This window comes from Azolla caroliniana, unplaced genomic scaffold (assembly GCF_043228905.1).
Source record: "Azolla caroliniana isolate FFs.n. ecotype wild unplaced genomic scaffold, voAzoCaro1.0.p SCAF_8, whole genome shotgun sequence".
Classification (NCBI taxonomy): domain Eukaryota; kingdom Viridiplantae; phylum Streptophyta; class Polypodiopsida; order Salviniales; family Salviniaceae; genus Azolla; species Azolla caroliniana.
In genome coordinates, this window is record NW_028230443.1 from 7,141,503 (window position 1) to 7,157,586 (window position 16,084).

A 16,084-nucleotide genomic window follows, 5' to 3' on the forward strand; every position below is an offset into this window, starting at 1 on the left:
TGATTCCTCCATTATTTTCGCAAGTTATCAAGACATTCTTTTGGACAGTCTTGCAAATATTTTTGGAATTCCGAATGCGACCACTTGGTATGATCCAATGCATCACGAGTACATGATTTCAACCAACAACATAATTTCAATGTAAACTTCTCCAATACGTGTTTCTTTTTACATGTATATTATTAATTTGAAACTAGACATTAAATGAAAGGAGATCATAAGTTCAATGCATATATGTATAGTGAATCCCATGAGATTTTCCATTGGTTTGATTCATTGACATATATTTTGGACACCCGAGTTCATCAACAGACCATCCAAATAGAGACTATTATGTAGTCGATGTAGGATTTTAGTCGACTTAGGATTGAGATTACCCGGGAGATTGTGGAAATCTAATTAATGGTGTTAGGCAAGTTTAAGATTCTAATTAAATACAATATACACTAATTACTAGGAGCATTATTGTGAGTTTCCCTTAATTAAACTATTAATATGGATACCTATGTCAAAGTTACTACTAGTACTTTAAAATGCAAATCACATTAGAATTTTCTGAATGATAATATTATTTCTAATTACCTTCTAATTATGTTAAGAAACATGGCAATTTTTGGGGGTCATCATCTCCACTAATTATTGTATTCTACTGAGTTCCCTCATGATTTGGAGGATATATATCAATATGCGTGTAAATTGTTGGCTTAACTCTAAAGCCTAAAGCCTAAAGCCTAACCCTAAACCGGTAGGTAGGTAGCAAGCTAGCTGGGTGGATTCGAACCATGGACCTCATGCTCTGGATTATTCATCAAGGATAATGACACATTCACCGGATTATCTAATGCTGCAGATTGATCATCATCACCTACAAAATACAACAAAAACCAAACTTAAATTCACATTTTAATGGAACATACCAAAAAAAAAACTCTGTCTCTATCTCTACATGTCTCTCTCTTTGTGTATTTATTATATGCATAATTATGTTATATACTTAACAGTTCGTGGTGTTATTTTGTTCTGCTTGCCAATTCCTCTTGCGTTGATTTATGAACCAATTGTTGATCTGCTTCAATTCAAGCCCACTCTCTTCTGCTAATTTAATCTTATCCTCCTCCTGCACTCCACAATTATGGAGATGATATATAAATAATCAATGACATTTAATCACCCAACAAAACACTAAAAACTTATATTAACATAATTAATGAAATGAACCCCAAATCCTCGAACAAAACCTAAAATCTTATACTACCATAATTAATGAATGAAGTCCAAATCCTTGAACAAAACCCTAAAAACTCATACTAACATACTTAATGAAATGAAACCCACATCCTTGAACAAAACCCTAAAAACTTATACTTAACATAATTAATGAATGAACCCCAAATCCTCAAACAAAACCTAAAAACGTATACTAGCATAATTAATGAAATGAACCCCAAATCCTCAAACAAAACCCTAAAAACTCATACTAACATAATTAATGAAATGAAACCCACATCCTCGAACAAAACCCTAAAAACTTATACTTAACATAATTAATGAATGCACCATGCATATCAGCAAAAACCTAAGAAAGCAAGAATTCATGGTGCACTAGTAGCTCTAGCTCCATGAAAACAACTTGTGTGATTATGTATTGCAGGTAATTATACCGTGGGATATGGCCACTTTGCGTGCGCATTCCACCAGTCTTTGAGCACGTGGGTCGTCTCTCCGGGTAATTTCCCAGCACGCCGCTTCCTCATTATCTCGTCTCGAACATCCCTCAGTTTGGACCTATAATCCTATATAATATCATACACAACATAATCATCTACGTTATTGCTCTTTTAATCAGTTAATAGGGTTTATGGTTTAGGTTTCATATACTAGAATTGTATGCTTTAATTTCCATGACACCCATATGGTCAAGCAATACATCCAGCAAATTTATATATATTAATTGAATGCTTGTAAGATTGAGTCCTTATGTTTGTGCCTAGACACTTAGCATTAGATAATTTATCAAAGCAATTGAATTTATTTTAACTAGGCCTGCATGTTTAAAATAATAGCAGTGGATCTTAAATGGAGTCACATTTTCATCAAACAAGGTAATGGATGCTTATACCTTGTCATTGAATCAAAGAATGCAGGATGGGAATCAAATTAGGACATTAGGTTTTAAGTGTACACAATATAATCATCTGTACACTATTGCCCTTTTAGGGTTATATGCTATAATTTCCATGACACCCATATTGTCAAGCAATACATACAGCAAATTTATATATATACTAATTGAATGATTGAAAGATTGGGTTGGTTCTTATGTTTGAGCCTTAGAATTTTTTGTAAATTAGATAATCAATCAAGCGATTGCATTTATTTTAACTAGGCCTGCATATTATTGAAAACATGGCAATAAATCATCTACATATTAGCAATTGAATTTAGTTCAACTAGGCCTGCATATTTGAAAATATAACATTGTATTCATAAAAAAAAACCCACCTCTTTGAGCTCCTTCTTCAGCTCTTGTCGAACATTGTCTATGAGGGCGCGATCGATATCATGAGCAGAGAAGGCATCGAGCGCATATGTGTACACATTATCTTGGCCAAAATTATACATATTGTTGATCTCTGCATCGGTATGATGCTTCTCGTCTTCTTCGGGCATTAAGGAGCCATTCCCAGGCCCAACACACACACCTGCAGAGTAATCATTACACTGTGTTTATCAGCATTAAATCATTGTATGAAAAGTTAAATTTAAGCAATATAAGATGTATACTACCCTAATCTGTGTGTATGTGTATGTGCTTGTGTGTGTCCATGCATGCTTAATCCTATGTAACTAAAATGTTATTGCATTATGAAGACAATTAATTACGCGTTGAAATCAATCCTGGATGATTATATGGGGAATTCAGAGGGGAAGGATTAATCTCTCTCGCAATTATCCACTTACCAGTAAAAGATTGTAGAGCGAGCTTTCGATCTCCAATTAATTAAAATGTTATTGCATTATAAAGACAATTAATTACGCGCTGAAATAAATCCTGGATGATTATATGGTGAATTCAGAGGGGAAGGATTAATCTCTCTGGCAATTATGCACTAACCCGTAAGATCGTAGAGCGAACGTTCGATCTCTAAGCATGCCGTTAAGGCCTCGGCTGTTTGGGTATTCAGATGATCTTCTAATTGCTGCTTGAATGACTCCAGCAATAATATGTAGCTTACCTGATAATCATCCTCATCCCACAGTACACAAATTTTGCTAATTATTAACAATCAACAGTTATCAAATTGGAATAAAATTTCAAATTAGCTCTGTACGTGATCAATAACATAACTGATCAGCTAATTAATTCCGGTACCAATTAATGAAGAGTGTCACATGAGCAGCAGCCCCTCCTATTCATTATTACTACATGCAGCTAAGCTAGTTCATGGATTTATGTGTGATAATTAGGTCTACCATAAGCTCACAAATCTCTCTCAAATAAATACGGTCGAGGCTAATGATAATTAAAATGCATATATATATACATCGTTAGCAATACAATTGGCAATAATAATATTTGCAACCTAGCGGATTAACTAACTACAGTTAACTATATGGGATGATCGATCGAAGCTCAGGACAACCTGTTGAATTAACTGTGAATTTCTGGCATAATCTAATCATGTAATACTATTGAATCATGTAATACCACCAGTCACTCAGATGCGGTGGATTGATGTGGAGAGAGGGTTAGAACAGCATCATGGAAATAATCTATAGCAGCTACTAATTGCATATTAAAAGATTTCGTTAATGGACCTTATAGGATTTTTCTAAAAAAATTTATTACCATGAATTGGTTGAGCTCGTCCTTGTCGAAATGGGTGGAGGTGGATGTATTAATATTAATAGTATTATTATGATGATTATTATTATTATTAATGAGATTGGAGGAGGAGGAGGAGGAGGATTGGTTGAGGTAGTTGGAGGCGAGGAGCGGCAGTTGGTCGTTATTGTTGTTGTTGTTGTTGTTGTGGAGGAGGAGGAGGAGGAGGCGATCAGTTGGTCTGCTGTTGTTGCTGCTGCTGCTGCTGAAGGGCCGCGCCGCCACCTGGAGGCACGTCACGTGAGCCGCCAGGAGCTGCTTGAACAGGGGATGGGACACCACGTGGGCCTTCAGATCCGCCACGGCGGCGGCGGCGGCGGAATCTCCGTACAACCCGCCGCCGCCGCCGCCTCCGGAGGCGGCGGCGGTGGCGGCAGACATGGCGTTGAGGCTGCCACGATGATGATAATGATGATGATGATCTCCGCTCTTCGGATGATTACTGCTACTGTAGCGGTTAATATGGATTAAATCATTCGGATTCTCTGCATCATCATCATCATCATTAGAATGATGATGATGATGATTAGGAGGAGGAGGATTGCTCTGCTGTTGCTGCTGCTGCTGCCAATGATTGTTGTTCTGCTGCATAGCCGAATGAGGAGGAGCTTAGAAAGAAGAAGTGCTGAAGAACTGTGTGTGTGTGGCGATGGCGATGGCGATGGCGGCGAGTTAGGAAGAAATGTTACATAGAGAAGAAATATGAGCACAGAGACAGAGAGACAGAGACAGAGAGAGAGGGGTCATTAAGGAGCAATGGGGGATCATTAAGTGCTAGTAATGGAGGTGATTAAGGATTAATTAGGGGGGGGGTGGGGGCTAGTAATTGAGTCATTAAGCATTAATCAAGCGCTAATAATGCACACTCACAGCGGAAAAACAAAAAAGGAGCAGAAGCAATGATTACCGCGGCCCCACCAAAAAGAAAAAACAATTAAAAAGAGCCCTCGGGAATATTATATATATATATATATATCATATATTATATTTATTTGTTTTTTTATATATAATATATTTATATATATATATGTATATACAGTACTCAATCATTTAAATAAATAAAATAAAGAAAGAAAGGGATTTAAATAAATAATAAAAACAGGAACAACGACGCACGTGCACAATAGAAATTGAAATGATATCTAAGTATGTACTAATAATCACGAATTAATCAGGCCTTTCAGTATGTATGTATTATACTTTTTAAAAATCATGAATTAATATGAGCCCCATGGGAGTATTGTAACTCACTAATTAATCAATGGGCTATGTATGTATGTAATAATAATGTATGTATGTGATTGATTATTGGGTTTTAAGAAGTTACATACATAGAGAGAAAGCGGGTTTACTACATACTCAAATCAAATAAATGTGTGGATGGATAGCTTTCTTCTTCTTATTATTATTATAAAATAGGTCGCCATTTTATAGTGTGAGATTGTACTCGAGTGAACGTGTGTGCTTTGTTTGTTGCCTCTACTTTCTACCCTCTCCTATTGTTTTTGGTTATTTACAGATTTAGCCCAAATAGCTCATATGTATACATGTACATACAGAAAAGAAAAAAAGTCCCACACACTCCTCCTAGTGGGCCATTTGGTTATGTCCACCTAACCCCTCCCCCTCATCACACCCACCCGCTTTTGGCCTATTGGTCCCTCGCTCCTAAACACTTGTGTACCTCGCTTTACTCCTCTTCTTCTTCTGGACATTGTGCCCCTCGTATACCCCCCCCCCCTCCCTCTGAGCTTGCTTTGCCACTTTCTTAACACACCCACGAGCTTTTTGGGATCTCGATCTTGATGCATGACAACTTGTGTCTGCACGATTTGTTCTCTCTCTTTAAATTTCTTCCTTGTTTTTCTTTTTTTTACTACTCCAGCTCTCCTTTTGTCACATTACGTGTAAATAGAGTTACCACCCCAACTCTGAACCCCTCGTTCGTTTCTTTGCGTCCCCCACCTTGTGATGCTCCAACATTGGTTTATCATCTGGATCCCCCCCCCCCCCATTGGAGATAGATAGGTTTGATGATTCATCAACTTCATCTACGCAACTTTGATGTTTTCGTCAATCGTGAAATATATCGTCCTGCCCCAAAATATTTAGAGCGAGGTTTTATTACCTCCTCCTAAATACATTTTCAATGAAAGAAGAGGTCAGAGCACCAGAGTTGAAAAAGTTGAACCGATACTCCCAAGCCGCATGACCTTCATCGAGCTCGACTCTTAGAATGCAATTCTTGTTAATATGTGATGTGTTCCTGACATGCCACACGTGCTGCTGCGCATTTAGCATTTTGAATATTACAAATGTCTCCATGTGTATGTATAGGTAACCAAAGATAGGCGAATTTTGTTGGAAATAACAGGAAGAGCTACTCTACTTGATGTACAGTGAGTGAAATTGAGACTAGGTAAGCCAGATCATCGACAAAGGGAGAAGATGTGCCATTGAAGTCACAAAAAAAGAAAAGGTGTGAAAGGGATGTGGGGAGCCTTTTCTACATCTCTAGAGAGTACAAAGACAATGGGGAGGGATCTATCTCTCAATGACTTTACTCTCCCAAACAGTTTGAAGGCAAAAATAAATTTATTTCACATCAATCTTAGGATTGGATGGCCTTTCGATTACCATATAGCCCATAGATTGTTAGGCAAAGGAAAATTATAATGTTTCAATATTTCAATGTACGGAAAGCAAACAAAGCGTCAGGGATATAATCTATTCTATAATTGGCATTAATATTATGCAATCAGAGGCTAAAGTTCAAGTTTAACATATACTCGAGGTCAAAGTGTTAACAAATTTTAACATAACATGATACATGTAAATTATACACTCTGTCATGAATCACGAATAATTTAATTCCTTTTGAAAACTTTGAATTGATATAATAACATTGATTTTGTGTTAATAAATTTGTGCATGGGGTGATCCAAATATTTAATTTATGAATCAAATTTATGATTCGAATTGCAACGTTGAATCTAGGATTGAGATTTGGAATTAGAATTGAACCATATTGAGACAATGTCTGAGGTCTGAAAGCATTACAAACTATAGTGAGATCTACAATATGAAAGTTTAGGTGGTATGAAATTCTCGATGATGTTCAGTTCAACGTGGCCAAAAAACATTCTTTAAACATATTATAATAAGTTGATGGCATTGATTTATAATAATGAGCTCATTTTACTTCTCATGATTCCGTGCACTAATTGGTAAAACTTGATACGTACTTGATTGCGATTGCACTAGCTAGTCAAGAAACGACATATGATGCCAATAGGATATAAAGGAGAAGAAAAGAAAAAACACAGATGTGCCCAAGAAATTTCGAGAGTGTGCATGTCAAATCAGTGCAAACATTGGGTGTCAATTATATTGTGTAGGTATAAAACAACAAAAGATAAAAGTGATCAGAGAAGAAGAGAACATGGGGCACTAGCTACAAGTGTGCTTAAAAAGTTACCAATGCATGATGTGACCAAGTAATGTAATGTGTGTACGGACGGGATGAGCATTTCACAAACCTTCAAGTAAAAACATCTGACATACCCTTCGTTGAGAAGGTTGGATAAATTTAGGTCGACACTCAAATATTATAATACTTTTCACTCGATCTCGAATCCCAATGTTGGCATATACTTGAAATGGGATGAATTGATCATGTCCTTTTCTTTCGTATACATTAAAATATAGATCAATTTTGTGATGAAGATGGTCAAATGGTTATCCAAACTTGGTAGGACTTTCTAATGAACACGGAAGCCATGTGTATATATATACACATTATATGTATCTTTTTAGCCTCACTAGATTTTCCCTTTAATACATTCATTTAATACTTCATTTTTTGTCGCTTTCATTATTCTCAATGTTGGGAGGTACTTGCTAATATGGAAGTACACGCAGGCATGCACACATGCACATACATTCATCTCTAACGTTGATTTCCTCTATAAAGATAGTGTTGGTTCACGATTTGGCATTACCAGCTAGCTATGCAGCTATATACTACCACGCTCTTCAGTCAAATTCGTCATTACTAGTTGTGCAGACATACTAGCACACTCTTCAAACAGATGGGTCTAGTACCAAAACATTACACTTTTTGTTTCTTGCTATTGAGTTCGGTTGACAAGTACTTGGAATTCACTTGGCCAGTCACATTGCGTGAAATTATTTATCTTAATTTTGTCATGTTGGAGAGGTTAAATTTGTGCAAGGGCAACCATATACTTTCGAAGGTTGAAAGTTCTAAAGTACTCTGCTATTATGGTTATAGATCACTCTTTATTGTATCCAGGGTCTATGTAATAGCTAGACTACTATTCATACTATATTCTCTTGATTTGAACATCTCTAGTTAGTACACCACCATGCTTTTGTTTTTCTAACATAGGTTAAGTTCTTGAAATACTCACACTATTATGATTTATGAGCATAGACTTCCAATGAAATAGTCATGATCAATGAACCAATTTATCACCTAAAAACAAAGCAAGCAAGTGAAAGGCCTATGTTGTATCAGTATGTATGCCTAACCTTTGATCTACTTCCTTAGTCCGCATCTCACAAATGCAAACTCCCAATTCATGAGCTAGTACTTCAGACAAATGACTCATATATAAAGATTGCTTTTTAGGGAAGCTCAACATGTGAAATCAATTCCAAATATCGGCACCACAACAATACTAAGTGTTTATGGGGCATCTCGCATTACATCATTATCAGTCATCGTTCTTTTGTGAGTATTGCTCTAAATATTCAATATCCCCCAACCAATAATACTAATTAAAAGTTGCTTATTTACCTATCTCATACCAAACACAGGCATATGGAACCCTAATACTAACCTTTAAGAAGCCTCAAAGCATGAAAACTAGATTTTCACATTTGCTTGTCAACCATCTATACTTAAACTTCACATGCATGCATAATATTGGATGAGGTCGTGTATGACATAGTTCAAACTTGTGATAATTTTCCATTAATATCACGGAATCTTAATATTTGTTCTCAAGTAGATCATGATATTGCAACATCAATGCGACATGTGCATTAGGTCTTGTGCTTGTCTTGTGTAGGGGACAATATAAACATAATTTTTGCCCATAGATAACTTTTGTGGCGAGAACCTTTGTGTTGTTTTTGCTATGCAATTTTGCAAAGATTTGAAGTTAGTTTGCAAGAAATAATAGAGTCTTGTTGTACCAAGGAGATAAACAATAGAAAGTTATGGACTTCAAATATGTGTTTAAATGGATACCATATTCAACGAATCAAAGCGTGTTGATTATCAATTTTGTTTATGTGCTATAATGTCATATTATAAAATACTTACATAAGTATACAATCATCAGAAACACATAAAGTACATAGGTTATAATGATCACATACATACATGTATTATGAATATTGTTATGTGTTTTTCATCTCATTGTTCACATGCACCCTTACTAGGTTGTAAAGTTGAAAAGAAAGATTATAAGTGAAGGACGATGAATCTATTGATAGGATCTACAAGTGAAGAATGTCAAGTGACAAGTACTTGTGTAAGCACAAGTAATGATAAAGTGATATGATGGATGTCCCATATCTAAAGGCAAGACTTCATGAGTAATGTGTACCACATGACCAAATATAGTCGATCAATATGTACACATGAGGTTTGCGTAATGTTGATAGATAATCTTTAATATTGCTAGAGGCATGGAACAAGCATTATAAGCATATTATGTTTCCTAAGTTGAGAAGAAAATTTAGATTGATAAGATAGTAGGGCCGAAAGTAATTTGAATCTTCGTAATATTTCATATGAGATATCATATGTCACTAGTAAAGACCTTGAGAATGGGTGCAACCGTGATCACCCTATGGTTAATTTCGACTTTTACCGGTAAATTTTCTATTTTACTTTGAATCTTTTGTAAGAATATTGGAAAAGTCAGTGAGCTAATTAATCATTTCGATTATACGTTAATGATTGTTAATAATACTTGTTGGACCATTGATATTAGTCTTACTTTGGTTATGGTGTGTCCAATCATGTTTGAAAGTTTCTAAGATTAAACGAATTTATTATGATGTACAATAGGTCACACAATCGTAATCAAATGACTTTTTAGATCAAAAGGATGTAACAAGATGTATGGAAGACCATGCACTATATACAAATGACAACCTATACTTTTTGAGTACAAGCTAGTGAATGAAAACTATGGTCGCCCATGCCAACCTACTCAACTAGGTGGGACTAACTCATATACATCGGATTAGCGTCCTAGTTGGTGCCAATGAAAAAGTTTGATGACTATGTCGTCAATTCACCATGGAATGATTTTCGATCCTAGAAAGATTTGGTAGCTCATCTAGGAAATTAAGAAAGTCACGAATCATGATTCAATTATAAAAGAAACTAAAGCCTAAAAACATTATGCTTTCTAGGATATTTTGTTTGCGCGACTCTATCCCAAAAAGATTTGGTACCTTATTGAGCAATCTTATATACCATGAATTCGAACTTAGGGACTTGTAGTTCACAAATATTAGTACAATATATAATAAATAATGTGTATTCAAGAGAGTAGCCTCTAGGATAGACATGACTTTGGTCATGTCATTACGTGTGGACAAAGAATTGGTAATTTTGGGGAATGCAATTAAAGGGTACTATCATTCTGGTAAAGGATTAAAGAGAAGAAAAAACAACATGTTGTAAACTTGTATATAGGTGATAGAAACTTACTATAAGTTACCACATACCTTGGATCTTTTACCTCAATATAATTTGTTCCTAATAAGTGTTTGTACCCAATCATAATCAACATTATCAAGGTATTTTGGAGGTTATGACTATCACATCTGTCATTGCCTTGAATGATATTCACTAAATTAGTTCCAACAATCTCCCCACGATGGAAAACTACCTTGCATGCAAATATATATCGACAATATTTTAAATCTAAATTATCATGCATCAACCCAACTAAATTTGATACGAAGGTAAGATAAACCAATGCACACATACAAACACATACATCTCTCTTTCCGTTTCTACATGATCATATGGTCACTATTTTGGGTTGAGGTTTCCCCAATGTTGTTTTCCTCATGTTTCATGTGGGGCTACGTTCATTTGTACATCAACAGGAACAATATAATTAAAAATTTCATCAAGCGATTTGGATATACTGGTCAAGAAGAATTATCATTTTAGTCGGTTGCCATGAACATCAATAACATACCGATATAGCTTGCAACTTATCAATGACCATGATTTGGTTTAAACATTGTCGATGATTATACCATCTAATTAAAGGAGATTGGCCACAAATCACCTTTTTATGTTTGATCTCAATACCTTTGAGTTTTGGTTTTTCACTACAAACAAATTATGCTAATGCCATGTTGGTGTATATATACCATCACACCTATCTCATGTTTAGCTCCACATACGAAGTTTGTCTATGTTTGTATGATTGTGTCCAATTGTGTGTTAATATAATTGATAAATAAACCTATCCCAAGCTATTGGTATGGTTGGTTTGAGCCTCATAGACCATGTTTTGAAAGGCAAATTTGTAACAATACCTGTTATATTTTATTAGCTCGAACATACTTGGAGAAAATTAGTGTCAATACCGATAGACTAATTGCCTTAATGCATTTGAGCACCAAATGTAAGTCATTGATTATTATGTAGGCACTTTTTGTTGTTCCATTGGTGCCACAATCACCTTTTTTAGAGATGTCTTTATAATGTAGTTTCCCACTACCATTTGCTGCATAGATTTACACTAGTCTCACATGGATGTTGAAAAGATATATATCTATCTACAACTACCAATAAGAACATGATAGCCATATAGCATAATATTAAATATAATCCACAATATTGGTTGGGTTGGATCATAATCATTAGGAATGATAATTCATCATCTTGCCTTAGTGATTTTAGTTTATGCCTAGACTAAAGACTACCTTGTTGTGTGATGCCCTCAAACTCTTATAACCCTATTATCCACTATACTATCATTACTACATTTTTGTGGCAACAATACCGCACTCGTACATCCACACAATACAACCACCAATGGGTCTCCTCTCTCTCTCTCTCTCTCTCTCTCTCTCTCTCGCTCTACATATGATTACCTTGGGATTGTAAATTTTCCATCTTCGTACATATGACTAGGTTTACTAATACACCTATACACACATAATAGTCCAATGTGGTGTTAAAGGTCATCCATCATTATTTGGGTTTGAGCTTCAAAAATGCTTCGTCAAATTTACCAATCTTAATTTACCAGTCTACTATTTTTGACCCTGTGGGAATTCATATTGTGACTGGAACAATGTAGTTCTCTTTCGTACTTCCCTTTGTTTTGATATGGTTGGCTTCAACCGTACACCACGAGGAACAACATTTTCCAACATAATATTAAGAATGACTTAGGCCGTTGTTCCTTGCATTTAGTTGTCATAAAGCACCATCCTAGTATCTTTGACCTCAATAATGTGGAAAGTGTGAGTTCTCTCTAAACAATGTTATTCATCTGTAGATTTTGGCACAAAGAAAGATTACCTTCCAATTTCCGTTGCTAAATTGATCAAAACTTTCCTTTTTTTGCTCAAAGATAATCTGAGCAAAACATTATATGATTTTGCCACTCCAACACTAAATCATTGGAACGCCCTAAATTACCAAAATTAATCTTTCTCTATCCAAGATATATATAGATATAGACAAGGGATCAACAAACATACCACAATGCAATGTGCTAGATCTTTTATGAGAGAATTATTGAACTATGAATTGTTGCAAATATAGAGCACTAGAAGAGATATCGTAGAGCCTAACTAGGTGATGAGAGATCAACAAGAGATATCCACTTCATTATAAATATATACAAATACATTGTTTGTTTTGAATTCATTGGATACCATATGATATTAACTCATTCGTCCATCATGAATATGTGGTTTATGAAATGTTTGGGAGTACATAGAGAATATTCTATATGAAATCTTTGGGAGTTTATAAAGTAGGAAAGGATGGAAGAAGTCACCATTGGGAATGTAATTATCATGCTTTTGTTATACGTAGAGGACATGCATTCTGTAAATGCTTTAGATGATGATGATGGCTAAAAGCTTATGAATGTATATATAAAACTTTTGTATATAAGTAACCTAAGTGTTAATAGGTTCAAAATGAAGGTTATTGTTACGAAAACTCAAAATATGGACAAACCATGCACTATGCACATTTTTTCATAACAAAATATGCTTCATTAGTCAAATTTTGCATACATGATGACCTGAATAGGCTAACAACATTACAATGGCTGTAGCCATGACAACCTATGAAAACCATGCACTATGCACATTATGAACTACTTGAAAATGTGTCTTTCTCATCAATTGAAACAATGAATTCATGTTAATGTTTTTCCCATCAATGAGCTTCAATGTATAAGGGCTATTTCAATACATGATGAATCCAATCATTTCCTTTTATTGCTCGAAATTTGTGGCATCAATGCATGATTACTAGCAACGTTATCACTTACTAATGCATCCAACAATTCATTCATTACATTGTCTTGTTTACTTTGCATATTAACATCATGATCATCCACCCTATTATGTCCCCTAGCAACATGTGCATGAACACTCACTGCATTGTCATCAAAACTCATGAATCTGGATCATTGTGTGGATGGATGGAACCACATGGCTTCTTGACTTAGAGATGGGGTAGAATTATAACAGTTGAATTTGAGTTCGAACAAGATTTGAATGTGAGTGAAGACATAAGATAGTATTCAATGAGAAATTAGTAGATAACGTATCTTTTAAAGAAAATCAAGATTAATATTTCTACTAAAATGACTTAGATTTATCGCCAAATGGTTCGTCGTAAAATTAGACGGAAAAATAACCCCCTCACAAATTCCATGTGATCTTTATTTATCCCCTGAAAAGAGTTACGCGCGGAAGCTTACACAAGCAGTCGGCTCAGCCGGAAGACTATAGATAGTTAGGAATACATAGAGAATGTGGGTAGAAGGCAAGTACACAATAAGAGAGAGAGACTGAGTGAGCACACAAAACAACTTCAATTCAACACAATGATTCTCAGTACATACAATGTGCTCACAAAGCACTTTATATACAAGACCTTGATAGTGGGATGACACAAGTACTGACTAGTTAGTACTTTAATGCTCACTTATGAGCTCTGACACTAAATAGCCTATAATATTGTGGTGTTCCTTTCGTGCAAGCGCATGCCTTTTAACACACCACCCTTTCAGCACACCACCCCTTTTAGCGCACCCTTTTAGTACATCCTTTTGGAACGCATGTAGCTAGGCCAACCCAAAATGGGCACCTTTGTATCTTCAATAAATTGAACGATAAGTAAGAAGCTAAGCAAGCTGGTTTGGCTTCTTTTTATGTGCATTTCACATAATTGGTGGAGAAGAGGAGTAAATTTGAGCCACTACCACCTCGTTCATGGCATCTCGATTCCCTCCTGTCGCCTCCGACGCCGATACCCCTATGCAGCTTGAGTTCCCGCAACCTCATGAACGACCACCCCCTTTCCAAATGGAGTAACTCCTGCAAGTCCTCTCCAACGCCATGCTTAAAATTAGCCATACAAATGAAGCTATGCTCTCCTTCCTCTCCTCTAACAATGACCGCGCTCAAGATCGGCCAGATTGCAAGGTCCGCCCGAAGTCCTTCTCCGGCTTGCCTTCTAAGGATGTCGTAGCTTGGCTGAACCACTTCGAGATGATCTCTAGTTACGATCGATGGTCTGACGAGCGCAAAGCTTTGGAAGTTTCTACCCTACTCGAAAATTTCGCCGCCACCTAGTATGTACAACAATCAAGCGAAGTGATAGAGAACTCAGTGATCCTCTGGGATCTCCACATGCAAAACTTTGCCCATCAAAATTCAGCCCAAACGGCGTTGCAACAACTCGAAACGTTGTAGCAACAAGCACATGAAGCCATGGGCCAATTTGATGTTCGCCTCAATCAACTCTTCGTTCACGCTGACCCTACCATGCCCGAGCATGTGAAGCTTTTCTTCTTATGGCCATGTTTGCGCCATGACATCACTCGCCGTGCTCGAGACCAAGGTCCCAAGACATTCAACGACGCCATCCTCATTGCCCAACGCATTGAAGATTGTACATTATCCGGCTCCCAACCACGTTGGCCCCATCCATCATCGACTGACCTATGAGCCCAGTACCATGGAGCAGCCCCCATGAACGTTGATGTCCAAAACGTGTAGCTGCAGGCTCGCTGCAACCTTCTCAATCGCGATGGCCAAGGGTGCTTGAAGTGTTTCTACTAGCACTATTATGGACATGTCCGACGTCATTGCCGGAAATTGCAACAACAATCTCACAAGAAACAAGTCTAGATAACCATGGCTGACACGACATTGTTGGCTGAGCTTCCAAGAAACTGACTTCTGGGGTGTTGATGGAAGAGCCATCCCGCCACATCTAAGCGTCCGCCTCTTCCAGTTCACAGGTATGCAGTGCTCTCGCCACCATCAATCACTCCACCCACATCATCTTATTAGAATCTGGTAGTAGTATCTCCTCCATTAGCACCGCCTTAGTTCACCAGTTAGGCCTACACACATTCACCGCTCCTTCCATCCAAGTCCTTTTTGGCAATCACCAACATCTATACCACTCTTGCACGCAAGCCCACTACACCTTCACCTTAGGCACTCTCATCTTCTCACACCACTTTTATGTCTTGCCCCACCAACTCTTCCCCCTCTCCTTAGGTTGCGATTGGTTCCTCACACTTCGTGCTATGATTGATTTCAATGTCCACGAACTTCTTATCCCACATGCTCCCCCTATCCCCGTCCTACACGATAGCTCCCCTGTCCCCCACCTTAGCCAAGTCCAGATTACTGTCACGAACACACCAAGTGCGGACTAGGACAGAGCACAAATGATGGGGCTACGAATGACGGATGAACTTGGAGCTAGATGTGACGAGGCTAGGAACTCTAGATGTTGTGAGCGACATGAGGGCATGAAGACAGAAATAGAGATCAAGGAGACAAAGATGAGGTGAAACAAGAATACTAGATTGATGTGTCAATGACTAATGTTGAATCCCTTGAAAGGGACCAAGGATGTTC

The 16,084-nt window shown here is 36.9% G+C and overlaps 1 protein-coding gene across 1 annotated transcript; it reads right to left on the reverse strand.

Annotated features, from left to right (window-relative positions):
* Positions 1-515: 515 nt before the first annotated feature.
* LOC147860940 (homeobox protein knotted-1-like 7) lies at positions 516-4,267 on the reverse strand. Its single transcript, XM_087323894.1, has 6 exons — positions 3,851-4,267; positions 3,116-3,236; positions 2,503-2,702; positions 1,662-1,793; positions 1,000-1,117; positions 516-865 (listed from the first exon to the last, which is right to left on the reverse strand). Exons 1-6 carry the CDS (start codon positions 4,265-4,267, stop codon positions 762-764), a joined length of 1,092 nt encoding a protein of 363 aa, XP_087180020.1. The 3' UTR covers positions 516-761.
* Between the last annotated feature and the right edge of the window lie 11,817 nt (positions 4,268-16,084).

Coding starts and splice junctions, on each gene's coding strand:
- LOC147860940 (XM_087323894.1), bottom strand. CDS start 4,267: ATGTCTGCCGCCACCGCCGCCGCCTCCGGAGGCGGCGGCGGCGGCGGG. Junction 1,118..1,661: donor CAAAGTGGCCATATCCCACG/GTATAATTACCT, acceptor TGTGGAGTGCAG/GAGGAGGATAAGATTAAATT. Junction 866..999: donor ACAAAATAACACCACGAACT/GTTAAGTATATA, acceptor TGTATTTTGTAG/GTGATGATGATCAATCTGCA.